The sequence below is a fragment of the Podarcis pityusensis genome, assembly GCF_964106645.2.
Source record: "Podarcis pityusensis genome assembly, chromosome: 3".
NCBI lineage: Eukaryota > Metazoa > Chordata > Lepidosauria > Squamata > Lacertidae > Podarcis > Podarcis pityusensis.
The window spans coordinates 58,255,242-58,274,270 of NC_138026.1; the positions used below are offsets into that span (position 1 = coordinate 58,255,242).

The window sequence follows — 19,029 nt, forward strand, 5'->3', positions numbered from 1 at the left end:
GAGTCCTGAGGGTCAGACAAATAGGCCCTCTTCAGTATTGAGGTCCCCCACCCTGGAATAAGAATCATCATTGCAAAACTAAAACCTGCTATTGTAAGAAAACCCGCTTTCCTTGGAACACACACCTATATCAGGACACAGTGAACAGAGGTTGAATATGCCCCAATCCTGTTGAAACTCTTCTACTTCACACTTGCCTTTCCTCCCAAACCCCACATAGGTGCCTTCAGGAGCAAAAGACTCCATTCCAAGAGTATTCATTCTATTTTCAAGCAAGCTTTCCTGTCTGCCTCTAGTTTATGCAGTCAGTATTTTGACACACACCTCAGAGTAATAAAAATGTATTGAGCTCATTGGGGGGAAACGATGGGGAGGGGGAACCAAAGCGCACATTGCAGGAAATACTGTTTGCACCACGACAAGCAATGGGAAAGGGGATATTTGTACTTGTAAAATAGCCTAATAATTTACTCTTGCTATTCTTAGAAATAATTATTGAAAGCGGTTTAAATGTGTGTGTTCTTCCTTTTAACAATACAAAATGCTGTTTCTTTTTTCCATAGGCAGTCCCAGAAGAGAATGAACAGAAAGCTAGTGCCTCCCTCTGCCATAAGGTAGCTCAGCTTTTCCCCCACCAACACCTTCCATTCATTGCTGGATCCTTGTAGTTACTTGGAAGGAAAATCCCTTTTCACACATAATTTTTTATAACTACATTTATAAGAGAAATTGAAAGAAGACTAATTCTAGGTAAACCTCTTAAATAGTTAATGTTTCGTCAAGCAGCATACTAATCATGCTAAATATAAGAAATAAATAATGCCTACATCGAAATAAACTCAAAATCGGCATGACACATTTAGAGGAAAACATGCTTAGGATCGGAGTGTAAGGGCCAGACGATGTTATTCCTCCTCCAGAAATCGAACATGCAGGTGCCGCTGGCTGAACTTCAGGACTTTTGCTTTGGATGCGCTACCCTCCAGTATTTAGTACACTATCTTATTCCTCCTCTCCCCCCCCCCCCACACACAAAATTTATACGCCGCTTGCTCCTACAGAACAAAGCAAAACAAGCGCTCCAAGCGGTTTACAAACCCCAGCCAGCATTAGCCTTCGCTTTCCACCTGTTGCACGCTCGGCAGCCGCGCCCCAGGGTGGTGGAGCTGCTGGCATTCCTCCTGACCGTCCTTTAAACTTTGGTCACATGGCCTGACGCAGCCCTTCGAGAGAGGCAGCCTTTTGTACCTGGCTCCAGCCACCCTGCCTACGTCAACAGGTAAGCAGGCAGGCAAGCAGCCCTCCCTTGTCCTCCTCCACGAGAACCACCCGCGGAGTTGCCGCGGTCGCCCCTTCCTTACCTTACGGGGGACGCGCCCGCCGCCTCCTTGGCGCTGCTTCCCGGCGCCTCGGCATCGGCGCTGCTGGGGTGATAGGCTGTGAGCACCACCCCCTGGGAAGCAGACCAGCGGCTCATGATGCGGGCGAGGGCATCGTTGTTCCTGGACTGAGCGCAGCGCCGGCGAAGTTCCTGCCTCGCCCGGCCGCGGGGCGTATTAGCTGGCCGCGGGCCCGCCCCCTCGGAGGCGAGGCTGCGCTTCGCACTGGGCGTCGCGGGCGAGGGGAGGACCAGCCTCCGTCCGGACCGCCTCCAATGAGATCTTCGCAGCCTGGGCCGAGTACTCCGGCCGCCTTTTTTCCAAGCGAGTCTTGCTCTCGGGCGGCCTTTTCATGAGTCAGCCACATGTTTACGCTCATATATTCTTCGCGCGGAGAGATTTTACGCCGGCCTTTCCCCACCCCAGCCGGGAGCGTCGCTTTGCCTCTTCTTTTTTCTCCCTTTAGTTTCCTCCACCTCCTCCTTGCCAAGTGATTGTGTCTTCCGTGCAACGCTTCTTAACCCCTTGCTCGCAGGTTTCCTTCTCTCAGCGCAGGGATCTCAGGACGCCGTGGCACAAGCCTATCTATGATTGCCACGCATGGGCATCCCAGCGTTTCCTCGCCGCTTTAGCGGGACGTTCCTTGCTCGCTACATGGAAACCAGGATTGATCCCGCTACTGTGCTAAGTCAGGTGCACTCAGCTCACTGACTTGCTAGGTTCGGACATTTGTAAAGAATCGTTTATAAACGAGAGGAGCCAAACTAAAACTTGGAGTTTCTGCATTCCTCAAAGAAGTTGCTGCAACAAAAGGAACTTTGGAGGCACATTTTAAGAACGTAAGATGAGCCCTACAGGGTGAGGCCAGAGGCGCATCTAATTCACTACCCTATTCTGCGGAATTTAGTTTGGGTTTGGGTTTTGATAGGAATGTGCTGTGTGTAATTACGCAAGCCATTGTTATTATCCTTTGTTATTATCCTCCCTCTCTCTTTAGGAAAAAGGGTCTTCACTTGGCAGGTCACTTCAAGTGGGTACGTATAAGAAAAAGGCATTCATGGAATCATAGCCTGTAGAGTTGGGAGAGATCGAGAGGGTCATCAAGTCAAACCTCCTGCAAAATCTCTTTCATTCCCTCCTTGTTGCTACGCAGACCAAGCCCTGACATAAAAAATAGATTCAGAGTTACTTGCGAGTGGTCATCCATTACACTTTTGGCGGGGTTAAAAGACACCTACCGCAATTATGGTTATTTGAGATTAGGTCTGGGATTTCCTGAATTCGCTCTTGTACAACCTCTCTGTCTTGGAGCAGAGTGCATCATTTGTGAATCAAGACACAAACAGCAGCTGGGACAATTTGCTCCTATACAACCAGCTGAATGGTGGGTTGTTTTTTTATTCAGTTTACCATAAGACATGTGTAATAGGAGGTGGCTCCCAATTTATTGTTGGGCCTCAACTCCCATCGTCCCTGAAAATTGACCATAGTGGCTGGAGCCAGGTCCTGCCCACCCATGAGGCAAGCTGAGGCGATTGCCTCAGGCGGCAGGATCACAGGAGTGGCAGTTGCTAATGGTGCAATTCCCGCCGCCCCGCGCCCCCCCCCCGCCCCTATCAAATGAATATTCATATAGAAAATGAAAAAAGATTAGATATGAACCTGCCCTTAGACTTGACTGGATTGCACAGTACTGGTGTGTGTGTGTGTGTGTGTGTGTGTGTGTATACAGCTTCCTTTCACTCCTGTGTGATATGGATTTTTTTTTTAAAAAAAAAAGGAAAATAAATATGTATTTGCCTATTTATGTAAAAAGTAAGAACAAGCTTGGGGCCAGTAACACAACTTGTCAGAGCCAAACACAGCAATTGCAGTGAAGCAGGCATTAACATCTCAGTCAAAACCATGGGCTGGCGGAACAGTCCTATCCGTTATTCAAAAGTGAGCCTTAAAAAGTTCAGTGAGACTTGCAGCCTATATTGACCTGCTGCCCACCGGGCATACCTCAATGTGATCATTGTCATTAAACTTTTAAAAATTATCTTTCCTGTTACCTGAGCTCCTGGAGGATATACACCTGTGTAAGTGAAGTAAGGAAATCATAGACATGGTACAGCACAGTCCTTACACAGTCCTTCTACTCAGAAGTAAGTCTTATTGGATTCTGTGGGACTGAACTTCCAAGTAAGTGGGAGTTAGGATTTCAGCCTTAATAGAACATTGTCTTGCCATAGCTTTTCTTTGAACATGTGCTGTACAACACTGAAAGGATTTACAACTTTGATACCATGGAAGTATTCATTGTTTTAACTGCATACCAAAAGCTATCCTCTGCTTCTAAACATCCAACAGTGAATAAGAAAAAAAAAAACTTGAGGGAGGAAAGAAGAACAGAGAATCAAATGTATATAATTTACAATAAATATGCAATACAGACACGATGTACAAACAATACAAGCCTTTGTTGTACAAAACCTTTGAACACAATACAATTCTATAAACTAAAACAGGATACAGATTGGGCATTCTAAAAATAAATATGCAAAAGCTGTCTTTCATTTAATAGGAATCTGAAAAGATTCCACAGCTAAGGTTGAACAAAGCAAAGTTTTTACATGTCAGAGTATGCAAAAGCAGCTTGATCCAGCTGAGCTGTCATTAGGGACTGCTGAAAGAGACAGAATAGAGAATGGTAAAGGAGGAACCACCTAACCACATGCTGATGGCACAGTGGGACTCAGGAAGGATTAGAATGACATCTAAAGAGAATCAGTAAATATTTGCCACTTTCAGAATTACAAACTCCTGCCTGCAGATACTGAACAGATTTATTTGAGAATATTGAGAAGATAAAAGCATGATTGTTCATTACTCTCAAATTTAAAACATAGTTTTTAACTGAAACTCTCTCCAAGTGAAAAAAATGTTCAGTGCTGAACCAAGCAATTGAATAGAATTCACTAAGAAGAGAGTAACAGGAATGCTGAAATATATTCAAGAACTTTTTCTCATTGGTGGATTCATTAACTCTTTAAAGTGTGCTTGAAAAGCAAGGATGAAATGTGTCTTATAAGACAGTATGTGCTTTATTACCATTAAAAATACAATTAAGGTTAGTGCACCTTTCAGAATGGATCTATGGCTACAATTTTATGCACAGTGCACTGAACCCACAGGGACTTGCTTCCAAGTAAACATGCATGGAATAAGCCTGTAAACATCTTTGCCCTAACACACCCAATGTTGCTGCTGCTGAGACACTATGATTCTTTGTCAAGTAGCAGTTAGCTATTGTCTGTGCCATCTCAAATGTAGTGATGTGGTCCCAGAACGCCTAACGATGCTGTGAGGTTGCTGGTGATGCACAACACAAACCCTTGCCAAGCCAGCTGCAGTCTATGACCCATTCATATTTTAAACTTTTTAAAAAAAACTTTCAACGCTGAGTGCTTTTACTTTCTGTAACCATAATGGATTAGAAATATGTCTTTGTGTACTTCCTCCCTTCCCAAGTTTTGAGCATTAACATAAGTACCCTCCTCCTCTTTCAATTTATTCTGAGGAAATTTCCATTTCCCTGTCTTTATTAGCAGGTTATGAAGATAAGGCAAACAATTAGGTAAACAAGGTGAGGTAAACAGTTTTGTCTCCAACTTGCAGCAGTTTCCCAAACTTCTCAGTTTCCCAAGAATTAGGGGGCCACGTAAAGTCTGGTGGAATGCAAAGGCCTGCAGCCTAAACAGAAAGCTGTGCCATGCACACAAATTGGGAGTTTCAATGGAATGAACAATAAGAGCTCACACTAACACCAACAACTGCAAAGACTTATCAAGGGCCAAGTCTCTCTTTTAAAAGATCTTCGGGTCACAGAGAATATCACAGTAGACGTACCTCATAAAATTGGCTAATTAAACTACGCTTAGTGCAAAGGTACGTAATATCAGCACAAACTAGGCCATGTAACCTTGTAAAGAGGTGCCTGGGTTTAACAGTACTGTAACATGTTTTTGCTTCCTGCACTACTGTTCAAGGCCACTTGCTTCATTTTCTTTAAATGTGTTATGTGCACACTTGAGCATTTGTTTCTTTCATCTGGTTGTATTACACACAATGTTTTGTTGGATATTAAGAGAATTCAATAAAAATTGTGATATTTATATTGGTTAATACTCTTTCCACAGGCATGCGGGGACAGATAGCGATCTCTCTGTAGTGCAAATTCAATATTTATTTAAGAAGCAAATTTACTCTGGTGCTTTTACAAGCTAAATCTGGCACCTCCTGGCAATTAAACAGAGGCATATCAGCAACGTGACATGGAAGGAAGCTTCACTGAATTTCACTGAGGTTATGCAGGTCTGCATGTTCAGCATTTTAAACTTCTGTCCATTCTTTGCTCTCTTAAATAAAAGATTAATGGTGAAATGTGGCAGGAATGTACAGCTGTAAAGTACAGACATAAGAGCACCCCTATAATACAGGGGAATTTAGGGGAGGGGAAGTATAATCCATGTTTCTACTTTTCTTAAAGTTTGATATCTCAGTACTCGTGAGCTATTTCTGTTTGCAGATTAATAAACCAATAAATTAGAAAAAGGTCGACTTGCAGTTAGTTAAGGCTACCAATCAATTGAGGTACCAATCAATCTTGCTTTTATGTGACCAAAATAAATCCCGCTAGTTTAGACAGTTGTTTCTGCATGGCTTAGCTGTAGATGCATTGTAATTAACTGTATTTAGTACTGGTACATGACTTACTTCACATTCAAAGCTAATGCAATATAAAAGTTCTGTCCACACGTTAAATAACATATACAAATAAATGGAGCTTGGCCCTTTTGTCCTACAGATAATTTAAAAAGGGTATGTTGGTGCACTCTGGTGGTTGCTTTTGTAACTATTTTTAATAAACAAGTGGGATGAGAGGAAACAAATAGTATAAATGTAGAGGGTACCACTCTTCACCAAGTAGTCACTTCATTGTGCGATGAATGACTATCCTACATGTATGGAAATCAATGGAATTTCCTACCAAGATGTATTAACCTTGATCCAGGAACAGTGCTGGATAGTATGACAGTTGTATGTAAACATCCCAATATGCAACAGACTGCTTTGCACTGCCTCTGCCATAACCTGAAAAAGAGTAACCAATATTTATTCTTGGCTTATTGCATGTGGTTTGTTTGTGGGAGATAAATTAAAAACTTGGGTTCAGACATACTGCTATGCCATACTGTGGTTTCGCTCTCAGTAGCATGGCAACTACAGGAGGGGTGGGGAGAGAAGCAAAGCAGCCATGATTTTATCATTGCATGCACTTGCTCATCAAGCTATAGTTTGACTCAGTATTACATGCAAATGAGACCGCAGGCTGCTTTACATCACAGGCTTACAAATAGCCTTTTTGAACTGTTTTATATGCCACGCTGCCCTTTTTTTTCTTTTATAAATCCAATGTGTCTGATGGTTTGCAGGTCCGCCTTGTCTAACAGAGCACCCCATAAAGAAAGAAAAGCTCTTTTTCAAGTGCATTTGGTCCTGCTCTATGAGGATACTCTTGAAATCAGCTCATCCTCCTTGAATTTATCTTCTAAGTGCATCAACGCTTTATATTTTCTATGCTATACTCCTTGTTATGTTTTTGCCACTAGAGCTGATCTATATGCCTCTTTATTACTATAGTACACCCATTCACTTCCCCCAATTAGGTCACTACACCCAATACTCTTCTTACAATCCTTTGTTCTCATTTGTTTCTGCCCCTATAGTTTCAAACTGGAACCTGTTAAACAAGGGGGGAAATAGCCCTCACTCTGTGGACTAGAATTCCAAACACTGTCATTTAAGTCACCTTCCAAATCAAGTGTAAGGAGGTGGACCCTGTATGAATTTCCTGAGTTCTGGCATGTGCTGTGGATCCATAAGATATCTAACCATTTGCAATGAAATGTCACAAAACAACAACAACAACAACAACAACAACAAGCCTAGAGTTGTACAGTGTACAGACAGCAACCATTTTAGGCGTGTCCAATTTCTCTCACACACACACACCACATGCCTCTATGTCAAGCGGAAAGTTGGTATTCTCAAAATTTTCACTCATATGTATAGTAAACTAGACAATGGGCAATTTGTCCCCCATTAATGGTATACTTCATCTTGCCTAAAGGTAGGGCCAAGCCTGTATTTGCCTAGCACTCCGCCAGCTCTCATTCTGCTGACACGGAGCCCCTACAATCTGCTCATCATGAGTGAAGCACAATGTCTACAACCCTTTCTCTGTGACAATGAGAGGCAGAAACACAGCTCCACCACCAGCACCCCACATGGTGGAGCAAATGCTGGGCTCTGGCACAGAGGCCCCAAAGGCCTTGCTGATGCTGATGCCAGCCTCCCTTTTTAATTTAAAACCAAAAACAAGTACAGGTAAGTGATTTTACATACCAGCACTCTAAAAGGAAACATCTGATGAGGTAGCTGCAACCACAACCATAATAACTTTCCCAGAATGCTTTTTGGCCACAACATTCAGTTCAGAGGCATTCTGAGAAATTAAGATGGCGGCTGCTGCAATGGATTCTTCACCTGGCACTTCACTTTTCAAAGCTGGACTGTCCATTGCTACCACCTTTCCCACTACTGCCTGCTATTCGCAATGAGGGAACTGCCAAAAGGCCCTCGGTTGTAGACCTCAGTGTCTAGGCTGAACAATAGGTACTGAGACACTCCTTCAAGTATATAGGGCTGAATCCATTAAGGGCTTTAAAGGTCAACACCAACACTTTGAATTGTGCTTGGAAATGTACAGGGAGCCAATGAGTTTTAGGACCGGTGTTATATGGTCCTGGCTGCCATTCCCAATCAGCAATCTGGCAGCTGCATTCTGGATTAATTGTAGTTTCTGGGTCACCTTCTAAGGTAGTCCCATGTAGAGCACATTGCAGTAGTCCAAGCAGGAGATAACCAGAGCATGTGCCACTCTGGCAAGACAGTGCATAGGCAGGTAGGGTCTCTGCTGGCATACCAAATGGAGCTGGTAGACAGACAAACTGGACACTAGAATTGACCTGTGCCTCCATGGACAGCTGTGAGTCCTAAATGACCCCAAGGTTGTGCACCTGGCCCTTCAGGGGCACAGTTATTCCATTCAGGACCAGGGAGCCCCACCCCTGCTCACCCCCTATCCCTCAGTTCTTCTGACTTATTGGGATTCAGCCTCAATCCATTAATTGCCATCCACCCTCCAACCGCCTCCAGACACTCACTGACTCTCTATATGATAAACTCACAACACATAATCATAACTCAGAAATCCTAGAGCTTTTGAAAAATACCCATTCCTGTATTCCAGCCAGAAATGTAATGAGGAACAAATTACTAGAACTAATTTTAGAATACTTTTCAGATGTTTCCAGGTGGAAAGAGTTTGCAGTTGCACTGAATTGGTTGCTTGCCATCTGCTGGCTGAAATATAATGCTGCTGCAATGCAAAAGCACTTTCAGGAGTTTGTTAAATTCAGATGAGAGAAGTCTCGGAGTATCAGTTAGCAAACCATTTCAGAGAGTAATGAAGTTCTCATCCTGTATCACCTGTACCTTAATACTGGCAGATGGTAGATGGGCATTTTGACCACCTGCTGTATTTTACATGACTCATGACTTAATTTGATTTCTGAGGCAGCCTAATTTTTAAAGGAGAAATGGGCAGGGTTTTCTCTCTCTTTACAACTCCATCTCTCTCAAACCCCAAACCAAAATACCGCTAATCTGTTCAGGAGGAACAAGGAAAGATGTTCGTATTCCAGCAAGCATTCAGAGAGTAATGGCAATGGTCGTTTTGGGCAGGCAGGATATTATTATTATTTATTAAATTTATTGGGGGGCTACTAAGGCAACACAAAGCAACTTACAATACACAAACAAACAAACAAACAAACAAACAAACAAATGTCAGGTGCCTGCAAGTGGTGTGTGCAGCCCCAGGCACCCACAGTCCTGGGGCCAAGCCAGAGGGCCTCCATTCCTCTGTCTCTCTCCCATCAAAGGTCATCAGAAAAGGCAACCAAAGAAGTTTCCAAAACAAAATCGGGCCTAAACCCCAATGAAAATGGATCTAGAAAATTAGTTTGATCCAAGATAGCCTGTATCTGGCATGCAACTACTTACTCAAGAACCTTGCCCAAGAAGGGGAGATTAGCATTACAGTAATAACTCTGGTTACGAACCATCCTCCTTGCAAATGCTTCGGGTTACGAGCTCCGCTAACCCAGAAGTAGGCGCTCCTGGTTGCGAACTTTGCCCCAGGATGCGAGTGGAAATCACATGCCAGAGGCATGTGCACAGTGGGAGGCCCCATTAGCAAAAGCACACCTCAGGTTAAGAACGGTTTCGAGTTGAGAATGGACCTCCAGAACGAATTAAGTTCATACCCAGAGGTACCACTGTACTGACCAAATTACTGACCAAATCCTGGTAGGGTTTCTTAAGGAATGGCCATACTTATCACTGTTTCCTTTCAGCAGACAGAGACCAACCCCTCTTGCAGCTGGCTGTCCCCTCCCCACTAGATTTTCTCAACTATGATTGGCAAGAGACATGGGCACAAGTCATGGGACCTGGATTGAACCAAGCACCTTGTCCACATCCTTGAGCCTTACAAATTTAAACTCATCCCACATAACAGAACCAGACAGTATTCTGGACACTTCTAGAGATTCATCTGCTATAACAGCAGGCAAGATCCTGGCAGATACAAGCAATTGTATCCCCAAAACACTTTGCAAATGAGCCACAGCAATCCACCATTGGTTCTATCACCTCCTTCGGCCCACTCTATAAAAGGCCCCATACTACCTGGAAAAGCTCTGCCAGAGGGCACCATGAAGATGCAATGGAGGAAGCAAAGTATGCATTGGTTGTCACTTTCACTGCCACTGAGTAGGCTTGATAGTGACCAATTGTATTCAATTGTGTTCAACTCTATTAGTCTGTAGCTTTCCTCCATTTGCGTTGAAGGTGTCTCTCAGCTTGTTTCATTGCCCTGAGCTCTGGTGTGCACAAAGGTACCAAGCGGGATATACAAAGTGGGAGAGGACACAAGGGATTATTGTGTCAATGGCCTGAGCCATTCTCATGTTCCACAAATTAGCCAGGGCTTCAACAGAAACACCAGTCATATTAGCCAGAACATTTGTTAAGAGTGCTGGGAATAGTAGCTCTGTGGGAGTAAACTACAGCTCCCCGGATTATTTGGGAGAGAGCCATGTGTTTTAAATGTATGGTGTGGATGTCACCTTGTTCCATCTAGCTTTATACAGCTTTGTCCACTGGATGGAAGCAGCTCTAGAGGATTTCAGATAGGTCCTATCAAGAGATACCAAGGGTTGAACTTGGGCCTTGTGCTTGAGCTAGTGCCCTCTTGTGTCTCTGGTGAAGAATGCCCATGCATATGAAATCTCACGCTACAACAAATGAGCATTCTTGTTTGGGATATATCACAGAGCTCTTTTCTGCTGATCAAGCCATGCCTTGCTTTGCGAGGCAGTCTGGAGTGCTTGTGGAATTTCAAATCAGAATGGCTAGGGGATTATAAATATTACTTGTAAACTATTGATACAATCAGTATTAATTACTATTCATTATGAATCTTATTTAAAAGGGAAGTGCTTACTTTTTTGAAACTGAGCGTTATATATATGCACATATTGCAAACATGTAAATTTCAATTTGTTTTCATAAGCCACACAGGGAAAGGCAGTCTTTTCTGTGCTGTATAGTCTGTTCTGTTTTGAAGAGATTATAAATATATTTGTATTTATTTTTTTTTTGTTTAGTTTAGACACCATATATCTAATCAAGATTTAACACTGTTTGAACACTTATCTGAAGTCCACAGACCCCCTTTAAATTTGAATATGAGAGTTTTTTCTGATTCTGGTGAGTTTTGTGTTATCTAAATTTCAGTGAATTTGCTATTACCATAGTAAACATCTCTTGAATTTGGATGCAAATGAAAGAAATGTTAATGTATACAAGATGTCCTGTGATCTAAAACCTAATTCTTTTCCAACAATGGTAGGACAGATTTGATAACCAGAGCATAATGGTCTGCTCTGTTAGTCAAACCAACAATTAAATGTGGTCAGAAAGGGGAGGGGGATGTTTGCTCTGGTTGCTAAGCAGTGATTCATCATTTGTGTTATAATCATTTGTAATATTTGCTCTACATACTCAATAGATAAGAAACCAAGTTACATCTATCTATCTGGCGTCCTTTAAAAAATCATCATTGTATGTCATAAAGTTCAGGAATTTTCAATTTTTTAAAATAAATGCATACTTGGACAATCCAAAGATAAGCACTTGGCTATCCTTCACCACAAGTTCCCAGGGCAGGTTACAATAACGTAATATACAAAGCAATAAAATAGTTGCAATTATAAAAACAAGTAAAACCATTCCAACTAGAACAAAACAGCCTTTTGGTTTTAATAAGAGAAATGTAAGTTAATTTTCGCACTGAAGTTTCATTTTGCAGGTTTTCCAATTATTTTTAAAATATTTTATTTGCCACTCATTTGTAAGCTTTTTAATTTGTGTACTGCATGTGGAAGAGAAAGAAATATTTTAAATTTCTAACTTTGTGGTACCTTGAGTGGTTCAGCCCTGACCTAGTCGGGGGGGGATATACTTAATAATTAATTAATTAATTAATTAATTAAATCAATGGCACCCAAAAGTGGATTATGCCACCAGTGGGTGTTATTTGGTCTGTGATATACCATATTTTTCCATGTATAAGACTTGGGTTTTTTTACCAAAAAAATAGGTTTAAAATTGGGGCTCGTCTTATACACAGGTAGTGCCGAGGAGTGTTTTCTTAATTTGGAGTACCCAAAAATAAGGGGCATCTTATACATGGCGGCGTCTTAGACACGGAAAAATACGGTATATAGTATGTTTTATGAGAGTTATAAATGGAAAATACAGGTAAAGTAACAATTAAATAGTCTTAAAAATATCTTTCAGTGCAGATGTTCATTCCAAAGAGCCTTTAACTCCGCTCCCACTTAGAATGGAGGCTCATATGGGCTCCATGCACCTAGGCTGCCCTACGAGAGAATAGGTACATGTGGTTCAGCACTCTCCAGTTTATCTCAGAATCAGTGTAATAAGAGAGCTGGGGGGTGGGGGGGTGGAGTGTCCCACCCTTCACTAATACACTTTCAGGGTAGCTAACAGCCATGAGACTATTAACACAATAAACAAAATAAACAACACAACATAATAATGTCAACCAACAGGGGTAATAAGAAATACTGAATTCAGTAACATTTACTTCCTGGTAAGTGGATTTAGTTACAGATCGCAGTCCAGTGCTGCACAAGTCTGCTTCCCATTGACTTCAATGAGCCATATTCATTTATTTGTGTGTAGAGGATTGGAGCCTTTAAAATCTGCCCCTCTGCTATTATTGACACCGTCTTTATGTAATGTGCTATACAAGTATCTTTTGTAACATCAGTGACCGCTTTGCTTATGAATACTGTCTTGTTTTTTACTGGTCTGCCCATTCTTTGTCTTGCTTTGTTTGTTCAGTGTTTCTCATATTAGTCATTTGAGCCTGTTCTACCCATTTCTGTCTCCTTTGTTCGTTGTTCTAAAGTATTATTTCACATTGGCTGTGAATTTATTTAATTATATGCAAACATATTTTAATTGTGTACAGCGTTTTTATCAACAGAGAAGCTTCCTAAAAATAGAAGGAAATACTTTTGGTGTACTATTTTTATATTTTGACTTACACCCAATTTGCATAGAAATATTAGTAGTGGAATCCTGGAAACTACATAATTAATTTGTCAACAGAACAAGAATGCTTAACGCAAATCATAATATAAATTATTATTATTATTATTTTACAATTAAAGCAGTGTATTAGCACACCCATTTCAGAAACTATAGCAGCCCAAATCTAGTATGTTAGTTAATCAGTGCATAAATGAATCAGTTTAATTTGCTGCAACTAAGTTAAGTTGTTTCTGGGCCACCCAGAGTCGCCACAGTTTCTAGAAGGGAATTGAGAAGAGACACATAAGGAGAAATCCAGAACCATCAGGCTCAGCCCTCAAAAGCCTTTCAAGCTGAATATTTGATAACCTAAAATCTTTGATAACCCATAGTTTTCTACTATTCCTAGTAAGGTAGCCATGTTAGTCTGCTGCAGAAAAACCAGTAAAGACGATTGTGTCAGTCTGGAGACCAATACATTCATTATGGCAGAAGCTTTGACAGACTACTGTTCACTTCATCAGATGCATGAAAGCTTGTGCCTTAATAAATGCATTAGCCTTTAATGCACCACAAGGCTCTTCGTTGTTGTTTTTACTAATTAACTTGTTAACCTAAGGAAAGGAGATGATCAAGGACAGAACTAAAATGTAAGCTCAGGTTTTGTGTGTGTGTGTGTGTGTGTGCGCGCGCACACACACACACACACACCATATATCATAATGACACCACAATCTCTGTTGTGCCTCATTTCCAAAAGGAAACACAAACCCTAGGTAAAACCACTGGAACTCATGGAATCTCACACCACTCTGAGATTGGGGTGGCATGCAACATTATGTTCACACACATATGGTGATTTTCCTCCTCTCACAAGACTGGGCTTCTTTCAGCTGACTATGACATCACCATCATCATGCTGATCAACTGCTCTCATGATTCAAAAGAAAAGTTTTATCATGTTAGAAATACAAAATTCAAGTATTCTTCCATTTCCCTTGCATATCCAAATGCTTACCATGAATATCTCTCTAATGAGTAGCAAGAACATAAAGGTAAAGGTAAAGGTACCCCTGCCCGAACGGGCCAGTCGTGTCCGACTCTAGGGTTGTGCGCCCATCTCACTTAAGAGGCCAGGGGCCAGCGCTGTCCGGAGACACTTCCGGGTCACGTGGCCAGCGTGACAAAGCTGCATCTGGCGAGCCAGCGCAGCACACGGAAACGCCGTTTACCTTCCCGCCAGTAAGCGGTCCCTATTTATCTACTTGCACCTGGGGGTACTTTCGAACTGCTAGGTTGGCAGGCGCTGGGACCGAGCAACGGGAGCGCACCCCACCGCGGGGATTCGAACCACCGACCTTTCGATCGGCAAGTCCTAGGCACTGAGGCTTTTACCCACAGCGCCACCCGCGTCCCACAGCAAGAACATACTTGCTACCTGTTAGTTGCATTGATTTCCTTCTTGTCACCCATCCATTATTAAGATTTGCCTCTGTATTTAACTATTCTATCAGTGTCTGAAGTTTGTTAAACGTTGCTGCATTAGTCTGCTCAGCCTTGGAAAAACATTATGCCTTCCAGTTCTATGCCGAATAAGCATTAAAAACATAAATATTGTGTTCTACTCTTGTTTTTTATTTCCCATCGGTACTGCTGATTCTCTAACTACCAGGTCAGATCATAATGATTTCAGATAAGCACGCACCATCATAGTAATTTATTGCTTAACTGTAGGTCATAACAACAGTAATAGAAGAGGATAAATAATTAAAGTCAACAAGCACAGATGCGTAACAGTAAATAGGCATTGCAATGCATAAAATCTGGGCAAGGGATAAATTTTAGCCTCACAAAAAAAGTTAATCCACAGTAACATAATACATTTGCATAGGCCGCCTCCACCATAATGTTTAATTAAATCAGACTTGTCTTCCCCATTTAGGTATATCAGTGTCTAGACCTGAATTCCCTGCTGGCTGTTTCCCTTTTTGAAGTGTGGCTGATTCAGTTCAGTAACTGTGTTCAAGACTCAGCTTACAAAGTCCTTACATTCTGAGTGTAATCAATCGAGTGTCTTTGATGATGCCAGGATAGCCAAAGCTTGTCTAATTAATTAACTGAGAGTGATTAATGACTCAGGCATTTTTTACACATTCTCAATATTATGCATATAATATGAACCCAAGCAAAACTATCTCAGCACAGAGAAGTTCCTCCTGCATTCCATAGTATGCTCCAGGCAAAATTTCTCCATTCTTATTTCTTCATTGCAAATGATTCAACACATAACCATGTCATTAAAGTAAGTTTAAAATGTACAAGATAATCCTTTTAACAAATGTAAAATGAGATGCAGTCTTTTGCAAATCTATGCATTTAGCAAAGTATGGGATGGGAAGGATTTTTAAAGCATATATTTACAACAAACATACTGTGCATACTACAGTTCAAGAATAATCCTTTTTTTAAAGTGATAATTCAAGCGCTTCTAGCTTAGCAAATATGGAAAGACATCTGACCCTCACAGCCTGACTCATTGAGGTATCTATTATTTGCTAGGACACTTCCAAATCATAAAGAAATTTGGAATACAGAAAAGCAAGTATCCAAACAACTGATTCTGAATGTTCAGTAGGGCTTTAAATTTTAATTTCTCCAACAGTAGCTACCCATGTTACGTGGCAAGTTATGTTTGAACCTAAGGAGACTTTCCAGAGCAGTTTATAACATGGTAAGGGAGTCTTCCAATGAGAACATATGAGCTATGCTGGTCCATCTAGTCTAGCATTCTGTTCTTACATTGGCCAGTCTGATGCCAATTGGAAAACCCCATGCAGAATCTTAGTGCAAAAGCACCCTTCCCAACTGTGATTCCCAGCAACTGATATACAGAGGCATACTGCCTCAGAGACAGTGGAGACGGTGTATGTAAAAAAAAAATCCTGCTAGTTATGGTCTTTAGATTCCAGCAATATTCAAGGTACTCTCATCACTAGTCAAGTTTGAAAAACACATTTTTTAACAACAGTTCATATGCATACTGCAAAATTTTCCTCCAAAGCACACTACCAGAAAATTTGCACAAGGCACAGAAAAACTTCAGGTACTGCTGAGTTCCTAATTTACTGACTTAAACCATAATCAGAGTAAGTAAGGGATAAGAATATGAGTAGCCCAGAATCAATCTACCTTGCTGTCTATCATATGCAGTTGGGAACATATGCATATGTACAGTTGGAGAGATAACAGAGTTCAATCGTCACTCAGAAACACATTTCTTGCTTACAGAATGCATGCTATGTTAACCACTGCCTTCTAGGAACTTACTTGTAAAGAAATCAGAGCTACCACTTCATGCATTAGCAAACAGTTGTGCAAATATCAATGCTTAAAGGCTGAAATGGGTCCTCTCTAAGGATATGCATATTATGATCGTTTGTATTCCAGGAAAATCAATTTCCACTAACATGCCCCCAAGTATTATTATTATTATTTGATTAAGAGAAAAGCAAACAGGCTTGAAACATCAAAATGAACAGAGTGGAGGGAGGATTACACTGAAAACATTTTCTAGAAATCAGGATGAAAAAAGTTTAAAATAATAAATAAAATATGTGCCGAGATAGTTTGCTAGTGTAGAATCTACCTCACTCCCATGAGTCTATGTGAAGATATCCTCATTTAATAGTTCTACACTAGGACCACCTGCAACAACTATTTTTATATGAAAACATATAAATTGTGTTATATAAACATATTGTAACTTCTACTAATAAAGTTCTTCTTGCACCCCTCCTCTTTACAAGTGATATTTATAAAACAAAATCAATACAAAATATCAGTTCTCCCATTTAAGAGCAGCAGTCACCCTAGAACGGACTTACCAACTGACAAGGCATTTGAAAACCTATTGCTCCCCAGAGGATCTACCACAGGTAGAGTCTATAGTTTGGTATCTGTATGTTTTCTCCAACGAACGGTTTGTGTGAATATGCAATAAGTGGTTTGAATTTAATCCAGAATTTTTTTGCACAGGGAAAGGGATCCTGATCCGATATCTTTTCAGCTACCCAACCCCACAGGCACTCTCCGCTTGCGTTTGTTTTGTGTTTCCTCTGTACCTTCCCAAGGGCCGGCAGTCCTGACCCCCATTCCCCAATGGCATGTCCAGTTTGGGATGGAACTGACAAGTTAGTCTGATGTCGAGAGACTTGCCTGATAGTGACAATGGGCATATCCCTAAAAGAGAGGTGGGTGGGTGTGTTGCAAGTGTGTTGGGTGAATTGCTAGGAGGGGGGTGCATTAGATGTCAAGGAAATAAACAACTCTGACTTTTAGAAGACATTTGAAGGAAGCCCTGTTTAGGGAAGTTTTTAATGTTTGATGTTTTATCTCTTTTTTATTATTAATATCCTGTTGCGAGCCACGCAGAGTGACTGGGAAAACCCAGACAGATGGGCAGGGTATAAATAATAAATTATTATTATTATTATTATTAAATTAGTATAAATTATTATTATTATGCATTTAAGTGTTAAAGAAACAATATACTGAGACTGAGTACGCACTAAACACAAGAGAAGCACAAATATTTCCTTCAAAGAATTCAGCCGTTTGTTAAGGGTTGCTGGGAATAGTGAACCTGAGAGGGGTAAACTACAGTGCCCAGAATTCTTTGAGGGAAAGAATGGGCTTTCAAGGTGCCCAATGCCCGAGAGAAAGAATGTGAATTGGGGCGATGGGGTGGGGGACTGTATAGAGAAAGTGTAATAACTATATTTGTGGAGTTTTGTAAAAGAGGAGTTAAACAGGCTTGTGTGTGAGAGAGAGCTCTTCGTGTGTGAAGTTGCTGGAGCGCGGTGCGTGCGCCCACTCAACGGAGCGCTCCAAATGGGCGCGCAAAAGAGGGAACCGCGGAGAGTCTCCCGCCTCCGAGGCTGCGAGGCTTCTGGTTGGAGGAGCCGGCGGGGAGCGCGCGCGCGAGCAGGCGCCGGCCGCCTTACCTGAGGTGCAGGTAGTGCACCAGCTTGGTCACCACAGTAACCATCTTGGCGAGGTCCACCTTCTCAGAGACTGAGTCCGAGACGAGCAGGAAAGGGCGGGAGGTGGTGGTCTCCGGCTGCGCTTTCCTGAGGGAAGGATGTTTCCAGACCGGCCGGGGCCACTTCTTCCCTTGCCTTCTTTGTACGCGCTGCTGCTCGTGTCCCTGGGACGACTTTCCTCAGCTGAGGCTTCCGCCTGCTCGGCATGAGGGTGGGCGCCGTCTGTCGCCCTCGCTCCTGCCTATGCTGCTGCTGCTTGCTGTTCACGGGAGGCGACGGACAGAGGGAGGAGCAGGCAGGCGCACAGCTATGTGGGCAACAGGCTGCCTCTTGGGCGAGCTGCGGCTTCTTCCCTCCTCCTCCTCGTCCTCCTCCTGCTGCTGCTACAAGGAGTCGCGTTCCCACCCCGCCGCTGCCCCTACCGACCCCTCTCGCCGCCCCAGAGCTTAAGCGCGCGTCGAGCAGCGATAGGAAGAGATTGCGGGTAGCGCCAGCTGTCATCTAATCACCTCCCTGGAGTGATTTCAAGCAACCTATCGCAAAGCGCGCCACTGTTTCTGGCGGAGTGCGTTTGTCACCCGTGTGGCGGGCGGAAATTCAACAGGTGGTGCTTCCTGGCATAGGAGCCAACTCCTAGGGGTCGAGGTGCCGGATTTACGTATAAGCTAAACGAGCTATAGCTTAGGGCCCCACTCTCTTGGGGCCCCCCAAAAAATATAAAGGGGGAAAAAACCTGGATGTACATTTCCAAAATATAAGATAAAAAAAATAAAACCTACAGACAGCAACAGTGTTTTGTTTTGTGTTGTGTA

The 19,029-nt window shown here is 42.2% G+C and overlaps 1 protein-coding gene across 4 annotated transcripts in view; it reads right to left on the reverse strand.

Annotated features, from left to right (window-relative positions):
- Nucleotides 1-18,647, reverse strand: part of ARHGAP18 (Rho GTPase activating protein 18) — a 66,906-nt gene extending 48,259 nt beyond the window's left edge. For 2 of the 4 annotated variants that reach the window (XM_080999661.1, XM_080999660.1), the window contains exon 1: nt 18,179-18,647. In XM_080999661.1, coding sequence (XP_080855787.1) covers nt 18,179-18,222 — 44 coding nt within the window. In that variant the 5' untranslated portion in view covers nt 18,223-18,647. Of the gene's footprint in view, nt 1-1,361; nt 1,552-18,178 lie in introns of those variants that run through there. The other 2 variants (XM_080999658.1, XM_080999657.1) reach the window with 2 other exon arrangements.
- Between the last annotated feature and the right edge of the window lie 382 nt (nt 18,648-19,029).